Raw genomic sequence first — 25,923 nt, forward strand, 5'->3', positions numbered from 1 at the left:
AATAGAATTAAAGAATAGCTTATATAATCAACAAACAAATAGTATAGTAGGTGGCTATTATAATCTGACGTTGAAGCGATGAACCATCATATGAGATCGACACATATCGTATCATTAAAAAGTCCACATTCTTAGTACCATCTTGGCCGGGCACGGCAATCCCTAAAAAGAATCTCTTTTCAGTTACCGAGAAAACCTCCAAAGGCCGGTCGTGTACTACGTACGGTGACCCCCAGTAATCTCACCTTCCTCTTTCTCTATCTTCTTAAAGCTAAAGAAAAAGTTAAAAGGCGGTGCGGTACTCGTTCACTCCGGTGTTGATACCTTGGCCGCGGGACGGGAGAGGAGGGGAGGGGAATTAATTACCGAGTCAACCCGAAAACTGCAAATTTCCTCCGGGCAGAGGACCTGCCCCCGACTTACTACTTACGGCAACTTCAGGAAGCCCATTACAAGATTCAAATAGGTATTCCGTTCCAGAAGCCTCTTTAGAACTCTCGACTTGGTTTCTCCTTCTTCTTGTAATTTCTGGAGAGAGAGAGAGAGAGTTTTTCGCCAGAAACGTGAGAAGAGGAAGGCGAGGGAGAAGGGATTGGGGGGCGAGTCCTAACCCTTATCATAGGCGCTGGAATTCCTGCAATGGCGTCGTCGGGGATGGCGGCGACTTCCTCGTCGGCGACTTCGGATCTCCCGCACCAATCCTCTATATATTCCCTCACGATCGGGGAGCTCATGGGCGATCCGGTCAAGAACCTCGGATCGATGAGCATGGACGACCTCATCCGCAATGTCTACGCCGAGGAGGGGCCGCCGGCGTACGGATCCGGCGAGGGTGGTGCGGCGGCGGAGCTGTCGCGGCAGGGGAGCTTTTTGCTACCGAAGGGTATGGGGAGCATGACGGTGGAGGAGGTATGGAGGGAGATCAGCGGGGGGAAGAGGGCCTCCGGCGTGGACGACGGCGGCGACGGCGGAGGGGAGAGATCGGGGTACACGGAGGCGGTGCCGGCTGCGAATGGGGAGGTAACGTTAGAGGATTTTCTTACGAGGGCGGGGGCGGTTAGGGAGGAGGATGTTAGGGTTCCGCCAGGGTCAATGCCCGGAGGGTTTGGTGTGGATCCGGTGTCGGGGCAGCAGCAGATGTCGTTCGAGAACCCGATCTTATCGTTTGGGAATGGAATGGAGAGTGGCGGTGGAGGGAGAGCAGGGAGAGGGAGGAAGAGGACAGTGCTAGATCCGGAAGATACGGTGGCATTGCAGAGGCAGAAGAGGATGATCAAGAACAGAGAGTCGGCTGCCAGATCAAGGGAAAGGAAGCAGGCAGGGCACCTAATTTTCTTGAATTTTAATTAATCAAGATCGGGTTAGTTACATTTTGTTGAATTAAATTCTTAGAAGATGAACTATTTCAGGCTTACACGGTAGAGCTTGAATCCTTAGTGACACAGCTGGAGGAGGAAAACAATGCGCTGCAGAGAGAGCAGGTATATTTTTATCTTTTAGATACCAAATGGATTCGTAATGCTTGATAATGCTTGCTCTATTTCAATATTTGATCAATGCTGCCAAAAAAAAAGGATCTAATTATAAATATTTTTTAATATTATTTGCAGGACGAGCTTCTCAAGTTGAGGTTTAAGCAGGTATGTTTACTTCTGGTATCTAAGCACTAGTCAGTTGGCATAGTTCTGTAGTTCACCTGATTGAAATTCATTATTTTCTTACTTATAGGAATAAATTTTATACTTCAAAATTCTTTCTCGATTCTGTCTGTGCTCTGTGTGTGTCATGCTTGAATGCTTGTCTTCTGATAAGATTTTTTGCTGCTATAGTCTTCCTATCAGTAATTTGTTTTGCATGTGCAACTTTTGTCAATTTCTGGTCATTTTTCTGCTGCTAAGCACTGTATGTTAGAAAACAACTTTCACTTAGAACGATTTAAGTGTGGTAAATGCATCAGGACTTGGGTTGTTGAAACATTTGTAATTATTTTATATATTTCTACTGATATTCGATATTGTTATTACTGTATGAAAGTGTCAAAGGATTAAGCCAAATATTTTGCTTCTCCCACTACACAGCCTCCCACCCTTTTCTCATATCTTAGTTGCCATACCCAGCCTCCCAACTAGTAAAGCAGTTCCGTTGCTTTTTTTACTCTGTGTGTGTGTGTGTGTTGGAGTTTCGTTAGTTACGCAAGGAGGCAAAAATTTTTAGGGTTATCTAAACCAGGTCTAAAAGTGCTTTCTCATGTATGAACTATTTTATCTAACAATAATGCTATTTCTTAGCTTCAGTTTTATGTTTTGCAATTTGTCTCAATAAATGGTCTGTTAATGACTTTAGAGGGAAATTGATGAGCTTTTATGTGATAGAGGGTTGTAGTTTAATCCCATGTTCTCTTGCCTCATGAAATGTCTTGCAGTTCCATCATGAAGTTATGTTGCAAGTGATATATCTGATTGAGAGGATTGATTTTTGTGTGTTAGTATGTTGGAGATCTGTTGCTAGGTATGAAAGCATTGGCTAATGGTGAACTTTATTTGGATAGGATATAATGTCATTGTCATGCAATGGATGATACCATTGAGGTTGGGAAAAGTCTAAATTGTAGTTAAAAAGAAAAGTCATGCAATGGAGATTTTCAGAGAATGAGGTATAAATTGTATTTAAAAATAAAGTGCTAGATAGTCTACTCTTCGGTTTCTCATCTGTGTTACAACTCAGTATTGATATTATGAAGAGTCAGAATGTCTGAAGAGGTACTGTGTGCAAGTACAAGTTTGTTTAAGTCATTTTATAATTCTTCATTACTTTGCTGCAATTGCTTTAAATGCCTGAGAGAGAGAGAGAGAGAGCTGCTAGTGACACCCAAAATGACCTCAATATTAATGCTTTTGTTTCATTATTAAAAATAGATTATGGCTGTTTTCAAAATGTATTGAGTTTGTACAATTGTCCTATATGTGCAATGAACTATTTATTCCACACAGTAGATAGAAGGGATAAGCCATTTTCATATTGAAAATGAAAATTCTGCCGTTTATAAATCTTTGAGATTGCTGTGAGATTTGCTTTCTTTATGGTTAAATTTTAAGGTTATTTTTTAGTGTGCAGTTCTTGGAACACGATCTCATAAAATATAGAAATAATATCCACTAAAGATCAGCCTAAAACATGTTAGCACTACTAAGAGTGGGCACGCTGCTTTCTTTCTTCATAGTTTTGCCATGTTGCATACTTTTAAATACCTACTTTATGCTGTTCATAATTGTTTCTTAGTATTGTTATATATGATCAAACCATGTGATGTTAGGATTCCTTAGGAGCTGGTCCAAGGTATCATAATATGCTATGATGCCATGTATTTCATATGAATGCTTTATGCTGATCTAAACACCATGACGTGTGCACTGCTTGAGGATGATCTTTCAACTAATAATATGGAAATATGTTGAAATTATGACATTTTCATTTTTGAAGGATCTCATTAGAAATGAGCCCATATTCATATTCACATTGAAGATTGCCATTTGGTTTCCATGGCAGTACGACATAAGGTCCCTCTAGGTCGGGTTGGTGTTGTTTCCAGATTGAACTACCGATGTGATGTAGATCTTTTCTACTGTTAGAAAGAAACTGTATTCTCTATGAGCAGCGACTTGTGTGATCTGAAGTACACAATATCTTAGGTTTCTTTGAGTGCAATGGTGCCATAGGAATGTTCCTTTTAGGGAAAAATTGTTACCCCAAAATTAAATAAGATTTTAATAAATAAATCATGAATCTTTCTCCCTTATAGTTCATGCATGCTTGTTGCATTCTTTCGTTTGGCTCTTTGGTTCTTGTACCTTAGAATAAGTCGGTAACCCCTAATGAAAATTGTCATTTGTTTTCTGCTTTAGACTTTTTGACACGTAAACTTTCGTGTTGCTTGCCTGTTGCATGTGCTTATAACCAGTGGCATCCCTATACACCAACAAGCCTAGTAGGTTTTGTGCTTCATCCCCTAACTCGACGATCTTCAGAATATAGAAGCTTGAAAGCTTGTAAGGCTTGGGTTTCTCTGTTGTCTGAATTTGCTTTGACAGAGTGGCTCCATATTAGGGTTGGAATGCAAGTTATGCTTTAGCATGATAATGTGCATAGTGTCTCTCAGGCGATTCCTCAAGTTAGAGTCATCCCATTTGATTGGAATTGGCTTGATGGTAAAATAGTGTCTATCACTACACTTTACATATGTTGGGAGTTTCATAGAGCCTTTGAATATGTTAACCTATTTTCCATTTAGGGGGGATAATTTATATATGTTTTAACCTTGCTTGAACAAGTTTATTCCTGACGTGTTACAATAAGATAAAATTGCAAGATCTGTGAGAGTTGAGACTCACTGCTTTGATTAATTAATTAGATGAATATGCAAAGGCTTTGCAATTGAATTTCTTTTACATTATTGAAGTCTTATGTATCTGGCATGTTGACTGTGAGCGATATGTCGCAATCTATAGTGGTCAGTACAACTTGTAAGATCCTTTTTGAGTATCATCTTGCCCAACATATTTATGTACTTGGGAGAGTTGTTTGGGGTATTCTTTTATGTCAATTAGTTAGGCATCTGTTCACAGGTTTGTGCCGTCAAGCAACCTCTCCCTTAACTAGTTTGCATTCATGGCCTTCACAATAGCAGGAAACTCATGTACTAGGACGCCCTTTAGCATTTTAATCATCATACTCATAATTGTAAGATCATATTTTTGAAGTGCTAATTTTATGGAGTTTCAACTTTGCATTGATGCTGAAAGTTCAGAAATAGTTAATGATGAATCTGTTGATACTAGCATGTATATGAATTCTTGGGCACGAGAAACATTCACTAGGCTAGGCCCAACTAGAGAGACATCTCTGTGGGAAGATACTGAATGAAACATGAGTGAATTTAAGTGAAAGTTGCCGTCAGGGTAGTGAAATTCATACGGTGGCAAGGCCATAGTTGATTCAAGTTATCATAGTTGTTTGGACATCATATTTATGAAAATCTAATATCAATGATACCGAGATTTTGAGTAGTATGTTCGTTACTTTATCTTCTCTTTCTACCGTATGTGCTTTTAATTGTCAAGTGTGTGGTGTCCCAGATAGTTCCTGGCAATCACAACTTAGTTCTTTTGATTTTTCACTGATGCGATCCTGTTTTTAAAATCCTCTTTTTTTCTTCATATGCAAGTATTGCCAATATCATGATTTATCGTCTGCATCATGTTCATAATATTCAGCTCAATAAACACTATACTGCTTAGACAACTTTCTGATACTTCAACTGTAGTGGTAGCATCCCAATATGCTTCCTAGTGTTTTATCTCAAAAAATTAAAAAATAAAATCTGTTTTACACTAGCAAGTCGTCACTTATCAGTATGTGTTTGCACCAAAGAGTTAAAATGAGGTATTTCACCATTGATCTGACTTGGAAGAATACAAGTTTTTCCTTTCTTCCTCTTTTGTTGTTGGGGCTAGAGAATCTCTGTGAAGGTTTTCTTCAAGACTTATTTCTCCGTTTCCTAACTTTTGACAACATTCCATTTTCCTATGAGGTCATCAGATGCTTGACGCATTGCATTGCCCTTCTCTTGGTTTTGATCTTCTTGACATTCCCTTAGTTGTCTTTGTTTTGATCTTCTTGACACTCTTAGTTCTGCAATTGGGAAACCTCCGGCGGTCAGCATGTATGCAACATTTGAAAGGTGCTTGTTATGTTCAAAGAGAACAACACTAACAATAAAGGCCTCAATGTACTAGTCCTATAACAATTATTTATCCAGATTTCAAAAATATTAAGTATAGAAGAGGAAGTTCAAATTTGTAAGACACCACAACGCAAATTTTGGAGATTGTACAAAAAAAAAATACTTATTCATGAATTAAAACTTTATTAAATATATTTTATAATTAATTATTCGTTTATGTATATTTTAGTCAAATTTTATATTAAGTAAGTCACATGATAAATTATACTGAGAATTTTATCACAATTAAAGAGTGATAAAGTTATACACGTTTCTGAAATAATTTGTACCCAACTTAAAGCTGTCTGTTGGATAATTTGCATTGTATTAATAAACTATGTTGGTGTTCTATCTTGAATTACACATTAATCAGGCTGCTATTCAAATATATTGCAGCTTATGGAGAAGCGGATCCCAGTTACCGAGAAGAACGAACCGCGGCGTGCTTTGAGGAGGATTAAGTCCTTGGAATGGTAGTAGTTGAATCCTTAGAACGGTAGGATTCTGACTGATAACGCCCATCGGCTAAAGAAACAGATAGGTGACTGCCTTCTGACGAATGTCACGTAGGCGATCAAATTAGTTAGAGGTGTTCTTTGTGGGGGCAGGGAAAAATTTGTTAAAGGTGTTCATTGTAAAAAGCTCACAGAAGTGCGAACAAATTAGTTAGAGGTGTTCTTTGTGGGGGCAGGGAAAAAATAGTTAAAAGCATAACTGTCCTCCGATCTGTTCATTGGATGCTTTAACCATGATGAGATTTTTCTTTGCTAAGAGTTCCCTGCCGATGATTCCTGTTCCATCGTGTATCTTCATCATTACACTTGGAAATTATGGCTTTGTTCATCGTACACTTGGAAATGCCTCCGCCGGTTTTTGTTACAGGCTGCTTGCAATCATCTGACTATTATAGTTTTTTCTCCTGATAGCATCAATATTTCGATGGTTGGCGCGTGTTACATCTCACTATTATAGTTTTATAAATTACAAAAATAGCCGAAAAAAAATGAGTAGGATTAACTTCGATTCAATCCGCTATTTAACTCGAATATTAAATTTAAATAAATTTTTTTATTCAATTTAGATATCCGATTTTAAAACATATATCAAATATCCGTTTATTTACACATTTTTTAAAATACTTTATAATTTATAATTTATTTATCTAAATTATGAATATTAATATTATTACTAGTGATGTGCTATATATGTGTTTTGTAGAAATTAATTATATATATATTTACCGTCTAAAAAATTATTTTTTATAAAACTCTTAATATTTTTTTGTTAATTATGTATCCTAATTCATTTAAAATTCTACCAACGTCAATTTGTGATTTCATCTATCCAAAAATTTTAAATTTTGCTATCATTATTAGGCCTATATTATATTCGATCCGTTTTCACCCAACTTGGCACGTTTCTCACCCGGCAACCTGGCAATCATCTGACTATTATAATTTTTTCTCAATAGCATCAATATTTCCATGGTTGGGGCGTGTTACGTTGCCCTAACTCAGTTTTGAACCCCACGCTCAAAGTGGACTATTTTGTAAATTGCAAAAATGGCCTGGAATGTAGACACGAAATTCAAAAATAGACCACTAACGCGCTGTATGATTTTCTATTAACACTAAGCCCCGTCTTATTCTTTCAAGAATTTAAAAACTTTTTTATTGGTGCAAGTGAGTCTAAAATTTGACATCTATCACCTTTTCCTAAAGCCTAGAAATTTAACAGCCTTGTTTTTTTAATAAAAGAAAAATTCGATCATCGATATCCGCACCAAGCTTTGCCTTTAATCGTCTCTCTAGTCTTCACGGTGTCCAGAGTTGCAGAAACCCCGTCAGCCCCCATCTACCACCAAAGTAGCTTTGCACTCAAAAATCTGCTAAGCTGCAGGTCACGGGCTCAGTCAGTCATCTTCCCAACCCACTCTCTTTCTCAGAACCCGAACAAGCTCCAAAGAATGGAGAGAGACTGCTCTATTCCCCACCTTCTCATTCTTACTCTCCTGTCATTCGCTCTGCAGCTCTCTACAGCGTCAGACACAGTAGTCGTGGATAGCCTTGCTGAGTGGAGAAATCCCATCTTCCATGTGGGGGACACTATTGGTGAGTGCAGTCACATTCCCACTCCGAAATGCTCCAGATCTTCTCTTCCCTCAGTTGCCCCCTTTGTCATTTCTAACTACATTATCCCTCAGTTGCCCCCTTTGTCATTTCTAACTACATTATCCCTCAGTTTTCAAGAACGGGCTCCTACAAAATCTTTACCTCTTCCACAACGAGAGAGCTTTTGACCGCTGCAACTTTGCTCAAGCCACCCTTCTTTACGAAGGCAAGTCCATGCCCATCCATTTCACGGTATGATTATTCTTTCTCTTCTTTGCGTCTTGGGTGCATTAATTTATTTCAAGTTCTACGCTAGCTAAAAGCATACTCATGCGGTTCTCAAGTCTTTTATAACCTTCCAGTGGCATCCTACTCTAGCCGGTTATTACCACTTGTCGACAAAAGACACGTCTCGAAGCTGCGAGAATGGTGAGAAGGTCACTTTACTGGCTATCAACCCAGAACTCTTACTGGGGTTCTCTCCACTCACTGCTCCACCCCCAACCTCCGGTGGGAAACTCCCTTCCGTTCCCAGCTCGGCACCCTTGTCCTTTTACCCGGCAACTGGGCCGACTCCATCCGCTGCACCCTCTTGGGACTCCGACGGTGACATGACCATAACCAGCAACCCGGCAATACCTCTTCCAACTGGAACCTCGGATACCGCCACCATCCTCCCGTTGCTCTACCCGGATGGTGATAACCAGGTACGCATAGATACATGCCACTCTCTTTTCAAAATTTGTCAAAAGATTATTCAGATGTCTTCTTGTTCTACTATATATCCTATGAAAAGAAAAAAAAACTCTATTTTTTCACTCTTATTTATCATCTTAACTCTCTTTCGCTTTGTTCTTTGTCTCAGGCAATGGGAGTGGGTTCGTCGGTTGAAGTTGCAATGTCCTTGCTTGGATTCGTCATGATGTTCTCCTTAGAAATAGTGATCGAGGAGCTACTGCTTTACTTGGGCACTTGTGTAACTGCGATGTGCTAGAGTACTTGTGTCTTGTATAACCTAATGTTGCGTAGTCGTTTAAATAGTTGGCAAGCCCCATGTGGACGTTTTGTTTTGGTCATTGTGTCGTTTACCTTCCGGCCTTTCGAGTCTAATGAGAGGCTGGTGAATTTCTCCCTTGGCTTCCATCAGATGGTTGGATGCCAAGCGAGTATAAGAGCAAAGAATACGGAAAAGCTACAGATTGCCTAGGATGTAAATACAAACTTTTGAAACGTCTAAGATTATAGAACTAGTTTGGCACTCCAAGACCATGCCCAAGCATATCTCTTTATCTCCCCTTTTATGTGTTTTCTCCAGCACAATGTGTTTTCTCCAGCACATAGAAACCACCTATATATGCCCGTGGATCAGCGCCAAATTCTCTTGAGCCTGACATTATATCTACAGACTAAGGACCCAAAGAGAGTTTTAATCAGTCAAATATCTACCTGCTTTTTGCTGGGTTAGCCTTGAGTTCGGACAGGCCAATCCAAGTCTAGTTTGTAGCTAACCAACCTCGTGACTATTTAAGTCAAAATTCTAATCCAATTGGGCTAGCATCTCTTACCCTTCGTCTCTCTTTCCTATCAAGCAACTAGAAACTTCCAACTTTTAAAAGCTTTCACCCAACTGACATCCTTCTTCTTTTCGTATACTTTGTCTCTCTTCCCGCCCAAGCAACTACGAAAAGCCACCTCATACTTTCTCTCCGTCTCTCCCGGCATCACTTCCTGGTCGAAGAAATGGATGCGTGCTTCCCAAGATTCCCAAACAATTACAGCAGGAACTAACAACACTAAATAGTACTACAAGATCATCAAAAAAGAAGACCAGCGGCGGAGAACCATGGAGCTAGAACTAGGGGTGCAGATAACCAGATCAAGTAGCATCACCTTTGCATCCAGTGAAACCGACGCCGTCTTCGTCCTCCTTGCCCATCTACCAGGTACCAGCCATTTCCAACTAAAAAGTAATCCGGGAACACAACTGAGTAAAGCTCTTTTCTCATTTTAATTGGATCGAAATCAAAGCAGGGTTCAAGAAAGATGAAATTGATGTAACCCTAAACGAGACGGGAACAGAGATTAGCATCAGCGGAGGAAGGGAGAAGTCATCAATCGAGACTGTGAGCTCGAGGAGGGTTAGGGTTTGGCATGAGGAATCAACCGATGGGTTCCGGAAGGTGTTCCAGATCCCGAATGGCGTGAATCAGGATCAGATCGATGTGGGGTTTGAGGAAGAGGAGGGTGTTCTAGTTACTCTGATGCCCAAATTGGTAACGGGTGATGTATCCGGAATCGAGATCCAAGAAATCAAGGAAGAAAATGACGGAAGAGGAGAAACGGGTTCAACAAAATCCGAAGATAAAGAGATTTCTCAAGATAAAATTCGAGAAGGACAATCCTTTGATGAATTAGAAAATGATTCGAATAGAGAATTCGAGCCACAGGAAAAAGAAATGGCAATCGAAACACCGAGAGCAGAGGAAGCAGATTATTCTACAACACCTCCCGAACCTCTCCGACCAAAATCCTCGGAACTGAAGCAAGAAAACGAAGAGCAAGAAGTAGGAGAACCAGAAAAGACACCGGAATCGAATCAAGAGCAGCAAGAGAAGAGAAATTGTTATCCAAGAGATGTAATAGACGAAGAGAAGAAAACGGAAAGCCCCATCGAAAAGACACCAGATTCAACTCCGGAACCCCAAAAACACACGGAGAAACCGGTATCGAATCAAGAGCGGCAACAGATAAAGCATCCTTACCAAGGATATCCAGAAGGAGAAGAAGAGGAAGAAGAAGGAGAAGAAGGAGAAAGAGAAAGAGGAGGAGGAGGAGAAAGAGAAAGAGAAAATAATTATCCAAGAGATGTAATAGACGAAGATAAGAAAACGGAAAGCCCCATCGAAAAGACACCAGATTCAAATCCGGAATCCCAAAAACATACGGAGAAACCGGTATCGAATCAAGAGCGGCGACAGATACAGCATCCGTACCAAGGATATCCAGAAGGAGAAGGAGAAGGAGAAGAGGAAGAAGAAGGAGAAGGAGAAATAGGAGGAGAAAGAGGAGGAGGAGAAGGAGAAGGAGGAGAAGAGGAAGAAGAAGGAGAAGGAGAAATAGGAGGAGAAAGAGGAGGAGGAGAAAGAGGAGGAGGAGAAGGAGAAAGAGAAGGAGGAGAAGGAGAAAGAGAAGGAGGAGAAAGAGGAGGAGAGGAGCAGCAAGGCGAAGGTACCAAGACACAAGATTCAATTCTCGGATCTGAATCGGATCAAGAGCGGCAACAGATAAGGAATTTCGATGAAGAACAATATCCAAAAGAAGAAGAGCAGCAAGTAGAGAGTCGCAAAAGGAAGCACCCAGATTTAATTCCAGCAACTCTCAAACCCACGGAGAAACCGGTATCGAATCAAGAGCGGCAACAGATACAGCATCCTTACCAAGGATATCCAAAAGGAGAAGAAGAGGAAGAAGAAGGAGAAGGAGAAGGAGAAGGAGAAGGAGAAGGAGAAGGAGAAGGAGGGGGAGAAATAGAAGGAGGAGGGGGAGAAATAGAAGGAGAAGGAGGGGGGGAAATAGAAGGAGATGGAGAAAGAGGAGAAGGAGAGAGAGGAGAAGGAGAAAGAGGAGGAGAGGAGCAGCAAGGCGAAGGTACCAAGACACAAGATTCAATTCCCGGATCTGAATCGGATCAAGAGCAGCAACAGATAAGGAATTTCAATGAAGAACAATATCCAAAAGAAGAAGAGCAGCAAGTAGAGAGTCCCAAAAAGAAGCACTCAGATGTAGCTCCAGCAACTCTGAAACCCACGGAGAAACCGGAACGGAGTCAAGAGCAGGAACAGATAAAGCATTCCAATCAAGAGCAGTATCCAAAAGAAGGGCTGCATGTAGAAAGTTCCCCCAAGAAGACAACAGATTCAACTCCAGCAACTCTCAAACCCACCGATATACTAGAATCGAATCCGGAGCAGCAACAGATGAGGGATTCTAATCAAGTACCGAAAGAGGAAGTACCTGAACAAGATTCAGAAACCCTAGAATCCACGGAGTCGCCGGTGCTGGATAATGATTGCCATTTGTCAGGTGTGAATGAGGTCGGCGAACGCGAAAGATTCGAAGGATCGGCATCAGATCCAGTAACAGAAACCCTAAACGGGACAGAGTCGGAGGATGATTCAAATCACCATCGGCATCAAGAACAAGAGCCACGGGAAACCCTGAGGACAGAATCGAAGGACAACGCGGATCACAATCGAGATCAAGAACAAAAAGGCCGAGAAACCATAACGCGGACGGAACCGCAGGAGGATTCAAATCAACAAGAAGCGCGGGAAACCCTAAGGAGGACGGAGTCAGAGTCGGATTCGAATCGCCGCCGGGATCAAGAACAAGAAGCGCCGGAAAATCTAACAAGGAGTGAGGAGGAGGATTTAACTAGCAATCGAGATCAAGAAAATGAAGCGCGAGAAACCCTGCCGAGAGTGGAGGAGGAGGATTCAAATAGCAATCGAGATCAAGAAAATGAAGTGCCAGAAGCCCTACCGAGGGCTGCAGAGGAGGATTTAAATAGGAATCGAGATCAAGAAAATGAAGCGCCAGAAACCTTGTCGAGGGCGGAGGAAGAGAAGGACTCTTATCGCCATCGGGATCAAGAGCAAGAACCGTCGAAAACCCTAACAAGGATCGAGGAGGAGGATTTAAATAGCAATCGAGATCAAGAAAATGGAGCGCCAGAAATCCTACAAAGGGTAGAGGAGGACTCGAACCGCCATCGAGATCACGAACAAGAAGCGCTGGAAACCCTATCGAGGACGGAGCCGGAGGGGGACTCGAATCGCCATCGAAATCAAGAACAAGAATCAAGCCGGATACCATCAACCAACCGAGCAGACGACCGAGAGGCATCGGCAAAGGAGGAGGAACAAAAGGGATCGAGTGGAGATCCAGAAGAGAGTGGAAAAGAAGTGATGGAGAAGGGAAACGGGGTAGGGAGGAGGGAGAACGGAAGCAACAAGAGAAGGAGAACCTCGTCATTTCCTGTCTCACAGTCGGCAGTTCTATCCGGGTCCGCACTTATTCTGTCGCTCGCAGCCCTCGCTTTCCATCTGGGGCGTAATAGGAGACAACAATAGGAATGCCGGTGGGTCCGATGGTTTATTTGTACGGCTACATAGTTGTCTGATATATATTATTACACCGGAATTGTGGATCGACATTTGATGAGAATAGCGGCAATTTTTATTCAACTTAAAGCAACCTGTTGAATAATTAATTTCCAATGTAGATTTTTTACTATGTTTTATGATCGCATTAACTAACATGGACAATGCTTGTATTCTTATTTCAAAATTATACTCATAAGTAGGGCCCCAATGGGTTGGGGTTTGATCATATTCGTAGCAATTGAATATGACCTAATTAATAAATAGATTATATTTATAGACATAAATATGATAAGTTTATTAAACAAATAACACAATATGATTTGTATACCCGTTTGATAAATAAATTATATTAATACGATATAAATAACATAATTAATAATAATCACACATTTAATTCTAACCCAAATCTACAAAACGACATCCAACATTAAGAAATTTGAGTTTCAACTTATAATAAACTTCCACTCATCATCCTTGATAATGGAGGTGCGAGTAGAGTTGCCACTCGCTAGCGATGTAGATCTCGTCGACTATTGTAGTGGTAGTCCAATGGTGGCGTCGAGGTTGATGAGGTAAATCGAGTGATTGACGGCAACAACACAAGCATGGGAGAAGGATTCGGAATCCGTTGGAGATCCGAAGAGAGAATGGGAGGGGAGAAGGTAGGAGGATATCATCAAAGAGGGAGATAAGGGTGGCAAGTATATGCAGCTTTGGTGAAAAGGTGTGAGGGCTTTGGGCTTTTGAAGAGGGTCGGAGAGGTAGATCGAGTGAGAACAACCGGGTGTAGGTAGATAGGGATTCATTGGAGATTTGAGGAGAGAAGGGGATAAGGAAGGCAATTACCTCTCATGTATCTGCAATGATGGAGGGAAAATTGGTGAAGAGAGGAGATTGGAATGCCGAATTATGGTAGCCAACTTTGATAGAGATTTTAACTTCTGAGATTTCAAAGAGGGTGGGAGGATGGGAGTTCGCTCGTGTGAGACTATGAAAGTGAGGGTGTGAGAGTTAAGGTTAGAACTTAAAAACTTAATAGTTATAAAGTATTAGGTCTTGATCGAATCTGACCCGTATACATAAACGGGTTAAAATAGTTTAAATGCTATAAACTCGAACATGATCCGATCATTTATCAGGTTAGGAGGATTGACTCGTTTATAATCCAAACATAATTAGACTAAACTAAAATTCAATTAAGCAACAAATTATTGAGTTGGGTCAAAATTTACCATCGTTACACATAAATTTGAGCGCCAATAGTCTATACCAGAGTAGCTATCACCAAAAACCTGGGATCATAGCCATAGGACTTGAATTTTCTCAAAAAATAATTATATTAAAACTCTTGTCCATGCACTTAATCGTTATTTTTTTAATATACATTCTCTGTAAACTATGAAAAACCTCCTCTTACACATAACTATCCATATTTCTTATTATAGTGTCTGGTTTTGGTTATGACATGTGGCATGTGAGTTGTGAGTGCAAAATGAATTTAGTATCATAAAAAGTATTTTTAATAGATATTTGTATCATACTGATGAGTTAAAATCTAAATGATGGTTAGATGAATTTGCTCTACCCGTAGGCAAAGGTTTTATTCGATCTTTAAGCAAAAGTCTGATGCACAACAGAAAAAGATGATAGAGTGGTGACATTTGATACAAATCATTCACTTGATTATAATAGTAAATATCACAATAGTGAAAACCAATATACTAAGCTTAAGGGCACTAAGAAAATATGACAGAACGAATAATCTAGTAGAGGTACATCCGCAAATGATCTAACATCAGCCTGCGGTACCGTCATGACTCATGATTCAATAGTTATAGATACGTAGTTTTGTAACGTAGAAAGATTAAGAAATGATCCCAACACATAAAAATAAACTAAAAGAAGCCAAATAAATATACAGACAGCAGACAAGAAAACAAAAGATGCTCACCCATGAATGTTGCAGACAATGGTGGAGAGGAAGCACTTGCAAACAAACAAGAAGGTGGCAGTAGAGGGGTGGGGTCATGCAGACAATGGCGTCGGCAGCACTGGAACAACGGCGGCCATGACAATCTATATCTAATAATAAGAAAATTAGAAAATTAAAATACTAAAATAAAGAGAGGTGGAAGGTGGGGAGGAAAAAATTGCAATATGCGGTAGTGAAAGAGAGCGATCACGGTAGAGAGGGATGTAAGACGGAGGTGAGAAGGTGACGACCGTAATAAAAGAGAGTTCTCTAATATGAAGGAGAAAAAAAAATCTTATGTTAAACCCTAACAGAGTTAGGGTGTAATGCACGGAATCACCGTATATTTTTTGTATGCAATATACTCAATTATAGAAATGTGTGCAAGTCCTCAATTTTAATATTCTAATTTTGTTATCATCAAAACCTAATTTTCTTTTTGTGTGTAAATAACTCTACGCAATGTGTCGAGGAATTAAATTTAATTCGAGAAGAAAATGTGGAGGAATTAAATTTTGATGGATAAAATAACGTGGGCTCCAATAACACAGTTTTAAGTTCTAAGCCAATGTAGAATCTAACGATTACCACCTTGGAACAAGTCTAATGTAAGGAAGTCTTTTTAACATCACGATGAAATGAACAATAAACACGTGATTGCTTCCCTGGATTTTGCGTTGGAGATGACCTTTCTCTCACGGCAATAACACCTCTCTCTTCCTTTTGATCACGTCCAAATCCCTTGCTTTTTTCATAAGAGATGCATAAGCTTAGAGCGAAACCCTAGAATTCCCGATTGGACCCAGTGATTCTTCAGAAGAATTTGGTCGGTTCCTTCGCCTCTCTCTCTTGCCTGGATCGATGAGCAAGAGATTTGAGGGAAATTAGGCTTCGCTCTGGTGCAGGGATGCGAATCCCGAGGTGGATCTGGCTTGCTAATCATCTATGTTTCGGAGAATAAGATGGCTCGTTGGCCCGAAGACAACGAAATCGTCATCGAAGAGGCTTCACAGTTCGGGACGCGCGCTATTCAAACCGCCAGATATGTTCGAGACCGCCCACGAGATCGCCATTTATATCCACCGGTTCCACAATCTTGATCTCTTCCAACAAGGGTAATGGTCGATTTTTTTATTTTATTTTAAAATTTCGTGTTTTTGATGTAGTTCGTTGAAATGACTGTGGTTGGGTTGCAGGTGGTATCAACTTAAAATAAGTGTGAGATGGGAAGATAGTAGCCGGGAATCGTGTGGTACTCCCTCAAGAGTCGTGCAGTACGAAGGTGATTTTGTCTTTTTGAATGTATTAAATAATTTTTGTTTCTGATTTCTTTTTTATTTCAAAAAGTAGCTGTATTTCACTAAGTTGTATAAATTGAAGTGATACAAAGACAAAATAAAATAGGGGAGCATGGAAAGTGACATGATGATGACTGATGAATTATTTGTTTTGAAGTGTTATGACCAAAATGGTTGTCATATTATCTTTTGGTTACTAAAAGGAACAAGGAAAGACGGAAGTAATTAGTGAATCGGGAATCTTGGAGGGGGGAGTTGGATTGTTTTTTAATAAAGGAGGATAAAATAGAAGGGTCATAAGGAAAAAAAAAGGCTATTAAATGAATCTTTCTTTGGAGAAACACTGAAGTCCATTTCAATGTTTTTAATTGAAAATTTATGTCTAGAGACAATTTTGCATTATCTTTGACCAATTTTATGGTTTTTAATGATGCAAATGGTAGCTTGGAACAATCGCTATCTGATACTATCTTCTTGAACTGATTTTATATTTTACTTTTCCTCACATTCTGATCTTCAGCTAATAGATAATGACATGCTAGGTGGATTGTGCAGCTCCTGATTCCTCGGCTGGTACATTGGGTGTTTGGAGGATAGATGATACTGACCACAGCTTTTACACCCAACCTTTTCGAATCAAATATGCTAGACAAGATGTTTTTCCTTCTGTCATGGTCTCTTTCAACTTCTTTATAGGACAAGATGAGGTTGGCCTGAGTTTTTATTATTCTCCTGATACGCTGAATTCAATTTTCCTGCTACCCACTCACATTTTCTTTATACTAGGGTCTGTCAACTTCTGCAGTAATACTGAAGTTTGAGCTTTTGTACGCTCCGATATTGGAAAATGGGTGAGCAGACAAACTTATATGCTATCTAAATTCTTAGCCAACACTACGTATCTCTAAATATTCCGTGAATGAACATTAACATTTGCAGCATGAGGCAATCTCTTTGTGCAACCAAATCTAAATATTTGTTCCTTCCTGTCATAGAGATGAAATGGAGCCTTCTTTTGATGCATTTCCGGCTGCCGTCCATGAATTCAGAGTTCCTTATAAAGCACTGCTTGGTTTGCATTCATATTGTCCTGTCCATTTTGATGCTTTCCATGCAGTGCTTGTGGATCTGACAATACACATTGGTTTTCTGAAAGCTGGTACAGCTACATCTTCGTTGAAGGTATTCAGGTTTGTAAAAATTTCTTAAAGATATTTTACTTACTTGATCTCGGATGCGTTATCCGAAATTAACATGAAATTTGACATTCCAGTGCTTCTAACATGATGGAAAAGAATGCTGAGGAACCTTTCAAAAGACCCAATCAAGTATGTGTATGCTTCCCTTTTTTCTTGCATCTGTTTCTAGAGTTTACAAATTTATTAAGGGAGTATTTGAAAGGAAAACAGTTTGATTGGGATGATCAGTAATTGTTGTCTGAATAATTGTCCACTAGCTCAGTGGTTACTTAACATCCTGATTAAGTCATTATTACACTATTACCACCCCTACCCTTCACATGCAGTGGAAAAGATAATTTTGGATGCTTTCAGGACTATGTTAAACAGTAGAAGTAAAACTTGTTGAAGAAGGAGAAGATTGCAATGATTGAAACAAGCTAATCTCTTCATCTTCCATTAGTCATTGTGAGGATAAAATCATTTTGAAACACTACTTGTTACTCTTGGTTCATAAGAATTGTAGTTTTAACATGAATGATTTTGCTTTGAATAGTGTATTGTGATATTGATATGAGACGGTATAATATTTCATTATTTTGATAAGTGAAGACTATATTTTGATAAGTGAAGACTACCTGCCATAAATGTAGCAGGCTGCTGGGAAATGATGCATAAAGTTTTATCACGATGTACATTAATATCTTATGCTAGTGACATTAGAGGAGTTACTGATGATTCTCTTAAATGATAATTGAGAGTTGATGATGCCTTACTACTTTGAGCTATATATGCTATTTGTAGTGAGCTGAAGGTGGAACTGAGTCCTAGATTTATCAAGGTAATGAGTGCACTCTTTTAGTTGACCCACAAAATTAGCTACTTTGATATTTTCTATGCAGATATTGGGTCAAGGGTTGGGCTCAAAAGCAATTGAGCTTGTCAAGTCATTGTTAGTGTCTCGCATAGTACTTCTTGAAGAACTTCAGAAGATAAGCAAAGCAGTTGGTCAAACAATTGATGATCTACATAGTGTTGACTTAAATCTGAGTAGATTTGAATTAATTGATTCTTCTATGAAAGTTGGTCTGCCTACTTCTAATATGGGAAGTTCTGGGAAGACTATGGGAGTTGGACGATTGGCTGGCATATCACAAAATGTTCTTGAGGTATCATACTGTTTTGGTACAATTGAACTCCATTTTCTCCTAGTCTGGTGGTGGTTGTCTTCCTCTGTGTACTTAATGGCTATAGCATTCTTACTGAAGTGCTAATTTGATTTATTCTTATGCAGAAATCTGACTGGATGGCTGATTTTGGAAATGATATAGTGCTCTTTACACTTTCTAAGGAAGAACTGTTGGATGTCTTTCTTACTGTGGGCAGTCAACTTTCATTTATATGGAATGAATTTTTGAAGTTCCATAGGTGTGATGAACTCTTCCATTCTCCCTCTCAATTTCTTTTTCTCATTTCAAGAACTTATTTAGCTGAATAATTTCTGGTTGGGATTCCCCAAGCATATCAATCATTAGTTGCTACAGTCAAAAATCCAGTGTTACATATGTGGAATATGAATTATACGGTCAATGCGCTGCTACCTAACATTACTGTATGTAATTGTTTTCACACATATGCACAGTCAGCTTGGAAGAGGCCTGTATTATGTAATTCTAAAATTTAGTTTTAAAATGCTACTTTAGTGGAAGAATTCCAATTGGTTACTAGGTGTCTTGCAATCACCATAATGAATGTAATCAGCTAACTTTTGTTAGCAATATGTATTGGCTAAAGAACCGCTCAAAGAAAGAAGTTCCGGGAAGATTAGACAGTTCCTTACACCCGGCTTTCTGCCTGTCATCAACTCCCCAGAAATTTGGGGGCCAAAGTCAAAGTGAAACTAGATGACTGGTTTGCCATGAAAGTTATAAGCCCAGCTGATGATGGTTAGATATGCTACCTTCTTTGTTGTAGTTTGTACTTGTGTAAGTGTTTAGAGTCACTCTTGTAGTTCCTCCAGATGCAGAATTAATCTTTAGGAGGGAGAATGTTGGAAAGTTCTATCAGAGGATCTTTTTTTTCTGATCTGAGTATTTCTCTTCATCTCCTAGGCATTGTTAAGCCAACTATTCATATTGAGCTCTATATCTTATAGCCTTATTATGTTCAAGTCTAATATGCAAAATTTGCCATATCAAAATCTAAGAATTTATTGCTCTATTTTTTAAACTAGTGATGATAATCTTCTAAGGGTTGCAATATCAGATAGACCTAACTTTATGCACTAAGCTATTTCTCCTGTGAAATGTGCTTCAATTTAGCTAAATATGCTTGAAGTTTGAGTGGAATATTTGATGCTATGTGCTGATTATGAGTAGATTCCTTTGGCAGGTCTTAGTTGCTGTAATTTTTTCAATGAATTCTTGTAAACCAGGTTACTTTGTTCCACTACAGGGCTAATCGAATCAAGATAATGGAATATCTACATGATGTTTGGGCTTCTGATCGCAAGGCAGAATGGTCAATTTGGACTGTTCATTCAAGAATTGATATTCCTCACCGCTACTTGAGAAGCTGGGCTGTTGATTCTTCCCATCCTAACTCACTTGGAAAAGTTGTAGCCCCTCGGAAGTTCACTGATGATGTAATTATATATTCATATCTCAAAAGCCAATAACTTCTTATTAATGTTATGTTTTAGTACTACTTTTAAATTCTTGTATTAGTAGATATTTCTGGCTATTTACTTGTTAAGGATTGGCTACTGAGCAGTTTAGTTTTTCATGTGCAGCCAGCACAAAATGCAACATCACGTGCTGAACTCCATAGGAAAAGCATTGCACAAATGAAGGTTAGACATCTTTGTTTGAAAATACTTTAGTAGCTGCAAAGTTTTAGTTGTAGATTTTAAAGGATGTGAAAGTGTTGCAGATTAATAGTCTGTCCATTCAAGATATGCATATGTTTGGTGATCCTTCGCGTGTTCCAGTGGTTCTTATTGAACAGCATGTCATGAATGTTCCACATCATGGATCTGGCAACAACTCATCATTGAAACTGTTGGAGAAGAGTGCTACCATTGTTCTACCTAAAGGATCTGGAGTGCCCAGACTTGGAATTGGCAAAAGAAATAGTCGTATACTGAAAGTTGTTGTCTTTGTGCACGGATTTCAGGTAAGTAGTATTTAAATGGCAGTAAATTTTGAACTTGTAATGGTTGTGGTATTCTGCTGCACAATATATGTCTGCCTTAGATTATGAAGTTGTTTTCCATATTTTTTTCTCTTTGGCATAATTCCATGTTCTTGTCTACCACCTTATTATATTAATCATGCAGAGAAACACTGTGAATTGGAAGCAGATAGCATTACACTGGATTCATAAACTTTTAATATTTTGAATTGTACCAGGCATTTGCATGAACTTCCATGATGCCATACTATGTCCCTTTCTAGCTTATTGTATGTAACTTTTATGCTTGTGTTCCATTTAAGTTTGTTTGTTAGTTGCCTAGTTCTACTTTCAATTGTTAAATGTGCTTTTCCTGATATTTTCTGTAATTTATCCATTGCTCATATTCCACCATATAGCGAATTGACTCTTTCTTCAACCAAAAAAATAATAGGGGCACCATCTGGATTTACGCCTGGTTCGGAATCAATGGCTTCTGTTAGATCCTGGAGCCGAGTGTCTCATGTCTCAGGCTAATGAAGAAAAAACATCTGAAGACTTCAGAGAAATGGGTAGCAGGTTGGCAGAAGAAGTGATAACTTTTCTTAGGAAGAAAATTGATAAGCTTTCAAAGTATGGAGGCTGCAAAGATATAAAACTTAGTTTTGTCGGGCATTCCATTGGAAATATCATTATAAGAAGTGCTTTAACAGGTTTGTCTCCACATTATCCATGATATCATTTAGGATCACTGTATTTTATTTCATTGCTAATAGCTCTTCAATTAACAGAGAGTATGATGGCACCTTTCTTGAAGCACCTTTACACATACATGTCAATATCTGGACCACACTTGGGTTATTGGTACAGCTCAAACTCCTTATTCAACTCTGGATTGTGGCTCCTGAGAAAACTAAAGGGAGCCCAATGCATTCATCAGCTCTCAATCACTGATGATCCAGATCTCCAGAATACTTTCTTTTACAAGCTCTGTAAGGTAATATGACCTAATTTATCAGAGTTGTGCAGTGAAGTGTAACTGGCAATCTGTGTTAGCTTAGGTAGGAAAAATGCACTTCTAGTTATAGTGAGTTTCGATAACATAAAATTCATTAGTCCTTGAGTTACAGAACGTTCCTTGTTCCTTTGTTTATTATCAGCTTTATTTTTTTAGAACTGTAATTTGTTCTAGAATATACTAAAGGTACACCTGAGCCATTTCTGTTTGGTGATCACTATCATATTTGATATCTTCTAAACTGGTTTTGAAACTTAATGAGCTGGTTGTTTGTGTTGCCCTTTCTTACCAGTATTTAAGGTAATATGTAAGACTATTCATTGTCCCTTGATTCTCGCATTTCCCTTTATCTGCCTTCATGGGAAAAGAATTAAATCAATTAATGAAAAAGATATTGCAACTTTTCTATCTATGGACAATTATTTATTCTCATCCAACTAGTTTTGTTTACTGATAAACAAGGACACATGCAATGTTATAGATTGAATCCTTTACTTCTTTGTTGTTAGTACGAAATTGCATTTTCATCATCATTCCACTGCTTCTGGACATCAGTATTTTGCTGCTTGTGTATTTTGCCGTTTTTTGCTTGATTCTACATGATATAATTGATTTCTTTCTTTATATTATTAAAAAAATTGATTAGTTTTCTTATCCTTTTTCAGCATAAGACATTGGAGCATTTTAAGAACATTATCCTATTATCGTCACCACAGGTACTGGTTTTCATAAAAATTGTCTATAAGCAAGTGAAGTTTATCTTGCATGGAATTTAAATAATATTTTGGTATTTTCTATCAGAGGCATAATACTTGATTGCATACTATCCTTTGGAAAATCTCTCACTTATCGTAATTTATATTGAAAACAAATCCCACATAATAGGGGGCAATGAGAAAATATCCCCAGAGGCACACTTGAATGGGATAGGAGAGGCAGTCCAGATGGGCTGCCACCGCAAACCCATATTCATGGGTATATTGAAAAGCTGTGGTACATATCATTCAAGAATTGTCTGCATTTTGTTCCTTAATTCAATACCATTCTCTCGGTTGCCTCTGTGTTAAATATGGTAGTTTATTCCCTGTAAACAAGGGTTTACATGTCTGGCGGTGCAGTGCACTTGGTATGTACTATGCCAGCAACTTGCCAGCAGATTTCTTGAGCAGACAAACACACTTGTGGATCTGACAGTAAAGGTTGCGTGGACATCACACATATGATTTAAGTAATCATTATGTGCCATTGTAAACTCATTGCTGGAGGTCAGAGAGCGTAGAGAGCATTGACTGTGGTCATGAGGCTTAAAGCCCTGAGACCCTTGTGTTAAGAGCCTTAGCCCCTGAGTAGAATTGCAACACTACTGTTACTGCTATTTAGTCTGATGAATTTCATCTGTATGGATCGTCATTTGTTTTAGCCCAATAGATAGTTCAGCTCTTTTCATTTTTACATCGCTATTTTCATGTCTAGAGTCTTTGGACTATATGACTTTGTTTTAAAGTCTTTTTCGGGATGTTCAGCTCTTTTCATTTTTACCTCGCTATTTTCATGTCTAGAGTCTCTGGACTATATGACTTTGTTTTAAAGTCCTTTTCCGGATGTTCATCATGATCAGTCTAGTAGGTTTTAAAGATGAAAAGGTCACCTTCCAGATATATACATAAAATTAATTACTGGGCATTTACAAATTAGACTTTGTACATATTTAATTACATATCATTACTGCCTTTACAGGATGGTTATGTTCCATATCATTCAGCCAGAATTGAACTATGCCAGGCATCTTGCTGGGACAACTCGAAAAAGGCACAGGTATTCTTGGAGATGCTCAACAATTGCTTGGATCAGATCCGAGCGCCCTCATCTGAAAGGCGAGTATTTATGCGCTGTGATGTAAACTTTGATATGACCCCCCAAGGAAGAAATTTTAATACGATCATCGGTCGAGCAGCACACATTGAGTTTCTTGAAACTGACTTATTTGCCAAATTTGTCATGTGGTCCTTCCAAGAATTATTCCTCTGATGGCTGCTCCACTTCACTTATTGAAGCTTCCACATTTTGTCAATAGCTCCTTCCCTATATTAACCTTAGCACAGTCTTCTGACTTAACAAGAAAGAGGGGTAAGAAAGTTCTTTTACAATCCCATGGAGAAGATGACCATGGAGCCTGATACTATATTAAAGGTGTATAAATAGTATAAAAATTTATTTCTTTCAATTTGTAAATGTAATTATGTACTACTGGTCTATTTCTTCTATATTAGTGTGCTTACATCAGAACATTGGTGCTTTGGGTCTAGGGTTGGATCAGTGTATCATGTATTTAGTAACTTTTGGTTACTTGATGATCTGATGCTGGAATAAACATTGTTTATGCTCTGCGATAACCATTTCGCAATCAATTGAAGGTACAAGCACTCTACTTGTGCTGACACTAGTTATTTCTTCGCATGCACAACCACAGATGAAGCTAGTTATGAAAAATCAAAGGGTAGAGTTATAAACGATGCCATGATTTTCATTTCATCATATGCAAGATATCAACTACTGTAATTCATGATATATCGACTACTTTCATGTTGCTTCATACTGACAAAATTTTTGACTCGAGGAATGCCGTGGTTAGCCTTTGAGAATATAAACAGAAGTTGGATTTTCTACCACAATTAATCCGTTCTTCCTTTTTTTCCCTTACCAAGGATACCTATCAGCTGTCCTGATACATCTTACCGAGGGCAATTTTTAGTGGAACAAAAAACTTCCAGGCAATTGACAGTAACATGCAAAAAATGATTCCTCCAAAGAATGTAAAAGATTTAGGCGAGGATACTCCTGAAGTTGTGTGCTTATCAATCACCATCATTTCATTTCTCAATTTTCAATGTTACACCAAAACTGAATTTCTTGTTTGAAAGCTGACTTCCTGTCTTCACCTTGATTATACTACTGAAATTATTATGAATAATTTAGAGAAGTAATCCCAGCAGATATAGAATAAACACAATCGACACTCTACAAATAATTTAAGAATTCAAATACATGCTAAACTAAGCCAATGGGACGGTGCTCAAATGGTTAAAAAGGCTCATGTTGGATGGGTTTACTAAGATTCAAACCTCAATTTGCACTGGTTTAACTGGCACACTGCTAAACTTAATGTTTTTGATAGTGAACGCCAAAATCTTTAGTAAAGGATGGTTACCTTTGCTAGGCCAACTCTCATATAGAGGATAACAGGGGCCTGGGATATCAACAGCAGCAAACGTCAATAATCTTACCAATGAGCACACAAAAGCTCGTTTGCGCAAAAGAAAGAATAAACCAAGGACAAAATCACCACATTACCTATAACTTGCAAGGATCACAAAACTAGTCTTCTCAATAACTATCACCTGTAACACAAAATTTAGAGAACCTCCAAAAGTTTTTCTACATATGATGTCTTATAATACACAATTAACTCGAAACAAAATATTCACAATGAAACCTTTTCACTAAAACCATTAAGGTACAGTATGTCTTTTGGAGCCCAAAGAGCTTCGTTTAGGAAATCCATCAACTGTAGGAAATTAAAATCTCATAACTGAGAAACTAAATTATCAAACATTCAAGCTATGTGCCTATGAAAGAAAGTCTTTCATTTTGGATAAAGAAGGAAATCCGAAATCAATGAGAACCCAGAATCTCTATCCTTCTTGCATTTGGAACAGGAAAAGAAAAAAGAAGTTTATCAATGTATTGGTTCCAACACCTAATCAGGAGGGTGTCAGAATCCCTATCATGTACATGATGAAGATCAATCTTCCTCTTAGTCACTCTCAAGAAAATAGATTACAAGCACCACATCTGCCAAGAAATAGCTAGACCATCCTATCATTCTTCCCTACCATTTGATATCTAGGATAGATTAGCAACTTCTCTCACAACACTAGAGTCAATTCAATGTACTTCCTTCGCAAATCCAGAATAACACGAGCCGGAAGATAAGACACATTATTAGCTTAAATGAACAATAACATATCCTGGTAAACATTTGAAGTGCAATATTTATCCCAAAAGGTACAGAGAAGAAAGACTAGAACAGAATTCACACTCTACAAAGGACCAACTGTACTAGCTAAAATTCTAACCGTCTTTCGGGCAATGCATTTGATCATCCATAAGAGTTTATTGTAAAAAAACACCAGAAACTGGGGGGGGGGGGGGGGGGGGGAAGCGTAGCATC

General features: G+C 38.7%; 4 protein-coding genes across 6 annotated transcripts; all 4 read left to right on the forward strand.

Moving 5' to 3' along the window:
• The first annotated feature begins 278 nt into the window (after nt 1-278).
• LOC140779275 (bZIP transcription factor 12-like) lies at nt 279-6,627 on the forward strand. 2 transcript variants are annotated; one of them, XM_073124298.1, is made up of 4 exons: nt 279-1,317; nt 1,410-1,481; nt 1,611-1,640; nt 2,549-2,748. In XM_073124298.1, the coding sequence occupies exons 1-4, from the start codon at nt 640-642 to the stop codon at nt 2,576-2,578; spliced, it is 810 nt and encodes a 269-aa protein (XP_072980399.1). In that variant the 5' UTR covers nt 279-639; the 3' UTR covers nt 2,579-2,748. The 2 variants fall into 2 exon arrangements, with proteins under 2 accessions (XP_072980399.1, XP_072980391.1); XM_073124290.1 differs by lacking the exon at nt 2,549-2,748 and adding an exon at nt 6,176-6,627 and having other exon boundaries at nt 298-1,317.
• A 789-nt stretch (nt 6,628-7,416) lies between these two features.
• Nucleotides 7,417-8,891, forward strand: LOC140779290 (uncharacterized). Its single transcript, XM_073124310.1, has 4 exons — nt 7,417-7,890; nt 8,021-8,142; nt 8,253-8,597; nt 8,756-8,891. The coding sequence occupies exons 1-4, from the start codon at nt 7,746-7,748 to the stop codon at nt 8,882-8,884; spliced, it is 741 nt and encodes a 246-aa protein (XP_072980411.1). The 5' UTR covers nt 7,417-7,745; the 3' UTR covers nt 8,885-8,891.
• Nucleotides 8,892-9,698: 807 nt separating this feature from the next.
• Nucleotides 9,699-13,167, forward strand: LOC140779265 (uncharacterized). The gene is made up of 2 exons (XM_073124280.1): nt 9,699-9,833; nt 9,922-13,167. The coding sequence occupies exons 1-2, from the start codon at nt 9,734-9,736 to the stop codon at nt 13,020-13,022; spliced, it is 3,201 nt and encodes a 1,066-aa protein (XP_072980381.1). The 5' UTR covers nt 9,699-9,733; the 3' UTR covers nt 13,023-13,167.
• A 2,483-nt stretch (nt 13,168-15,650) lies between these two features.
• On the forward strand, nt 15,651-25,895 carry LOC140778609 (uncharacterized). 2 transcript variants are annotated; one of them, XM_073123410.1, is made up of 15 exons: nt 15,651-16,142; nt 16,224-16,309; nt 16,881-17,032; nt 17,112-17,176; nt 17,321-17,515; nt 17,599-17,653; nt 18,406-18,672; nt 18,798-18,931; nt 19,958-20,147; nt 20,295-20,354; nt 20,435-20,677; nt 21,129-21,387; nt 21,466-21,671; nt 22,358-22,408; nt 23,430-25,895. In XM_073123410.1, exons 1-15 carry the CDS (start codon nt 15,973-15,975, stop codon nt 23,718-23,720), a joined length of 2,424 nt encoding a protein of 807 aa, XP_072979511.1. In that variant the 5' UTR covers nt 15,651-15,972; the 3' UTR covers nt 23,721-25,895. The 2 variants fall into 2 exon arrangements, with proteins under 2 accessions (XP_072979511.1, XP_072979520.1); XM_073123419.1 differs by having other exon boundaries at nt 16,090-16,142; nt 16,868-17,032.
• The last annotated feature ends 28 nt before the right edge of the window (nt 25,896-25,923 follow it).

This window comes from Typha angustifolia, chromosome 3 (genome assembly GCF_048772165.1).
Source record: "Typha angustifolia cultivar Huaian chromosome 3, ASM4877216v1, whole genome shotgun sequence".
Classification (NCBI taxonomy): Eukaryota; Viridiplantae; Streptophyta; class Magnoliopsida; order Poales; family Typhaceae; genus Typha; species Typha angustifolia.

Excerpts from the sequence above, each read along its gene's own strand:
- LOC140779275 (XM_073124290.1), top strand. The coding sequence starts at position 640 with ATGGCGTCGTCGGGGATGGCGGCGACTTCCTCGTCGGCGACTTCGGAT. Across the intron at positions 1,482-1,610 it reads ATGCGCTGCAGAGAGAGCAG|GACGAGCTTCTCAAGTTGAG; the intron begins GTATATTTTTAT and ends TATTATTTGCAG. Across the intron at positions 1,641-6,175 it reads TCAAGTTGAGGTTTAAGCAG|CTTATGGAGAAGCGGATCCC; the intron begins GTATGTTTACTT and ends AATATATTGCAG.
- LOC140779290 (XM_073124310.1), top strand. The coding sequence starts at position 7,746 with ATGGAGAGAGACTGCTCTATTCCCCACCTTCTCATTCTTACTCTCCTG. Across the intron at positions 8,143-8,252 it reads CCATGCCCATCCATTTCACG|TGGCATCCTACTCTAGCCGG; the intron begins GTATGATTATTC and ends ATAACCTTCCAG. Across the intron at positions 8,598-8,755 it reads ACCCGGATGGTGATAACCAG|GCAATGGGAGTGGGTTCGTC; the intron begins GTACGCATAGAT and ends TCTTTGTCTCAG.
- LOC140779265 (XM_073124280.1), top strand. The coding sequence starts at position 9,734 with ATGGAGCTAGAACTAGGGGTGCAGATAACCAGATCAAGTAGCATCACC. Across the intron at positions 9,834-9,921 it reads CCTCCTTGCCCATCTACCAG|GGTTCAAGAAAGATGAAATT; the intron begins GTACCAGCCATT and ends AAATCAAAGCAG.
- LOC140778609 (XM_073123410.1), top strand. The coding sequence starts at position 15,973 with ATGTTTCGGAGAATAAGATGGCTCGTTGGCCCGAAGACAACGAAATCG. Across the intron at positions 17,177-17,320 it reads GCTCCGATATTGGAAAATGG|AGATGAAATGGAGCCTTCTT; the intron begins GTGAGCAGACAA and ends TTCCTGTCATAG. Across the intron at positions 20,678-21,128 it reads TCTTTGTGCACGGATTTCAG|GGGCACCATCTGGATTTACG; the intron begins GTAAGTAGTATT and ends AAAAAATAATAG.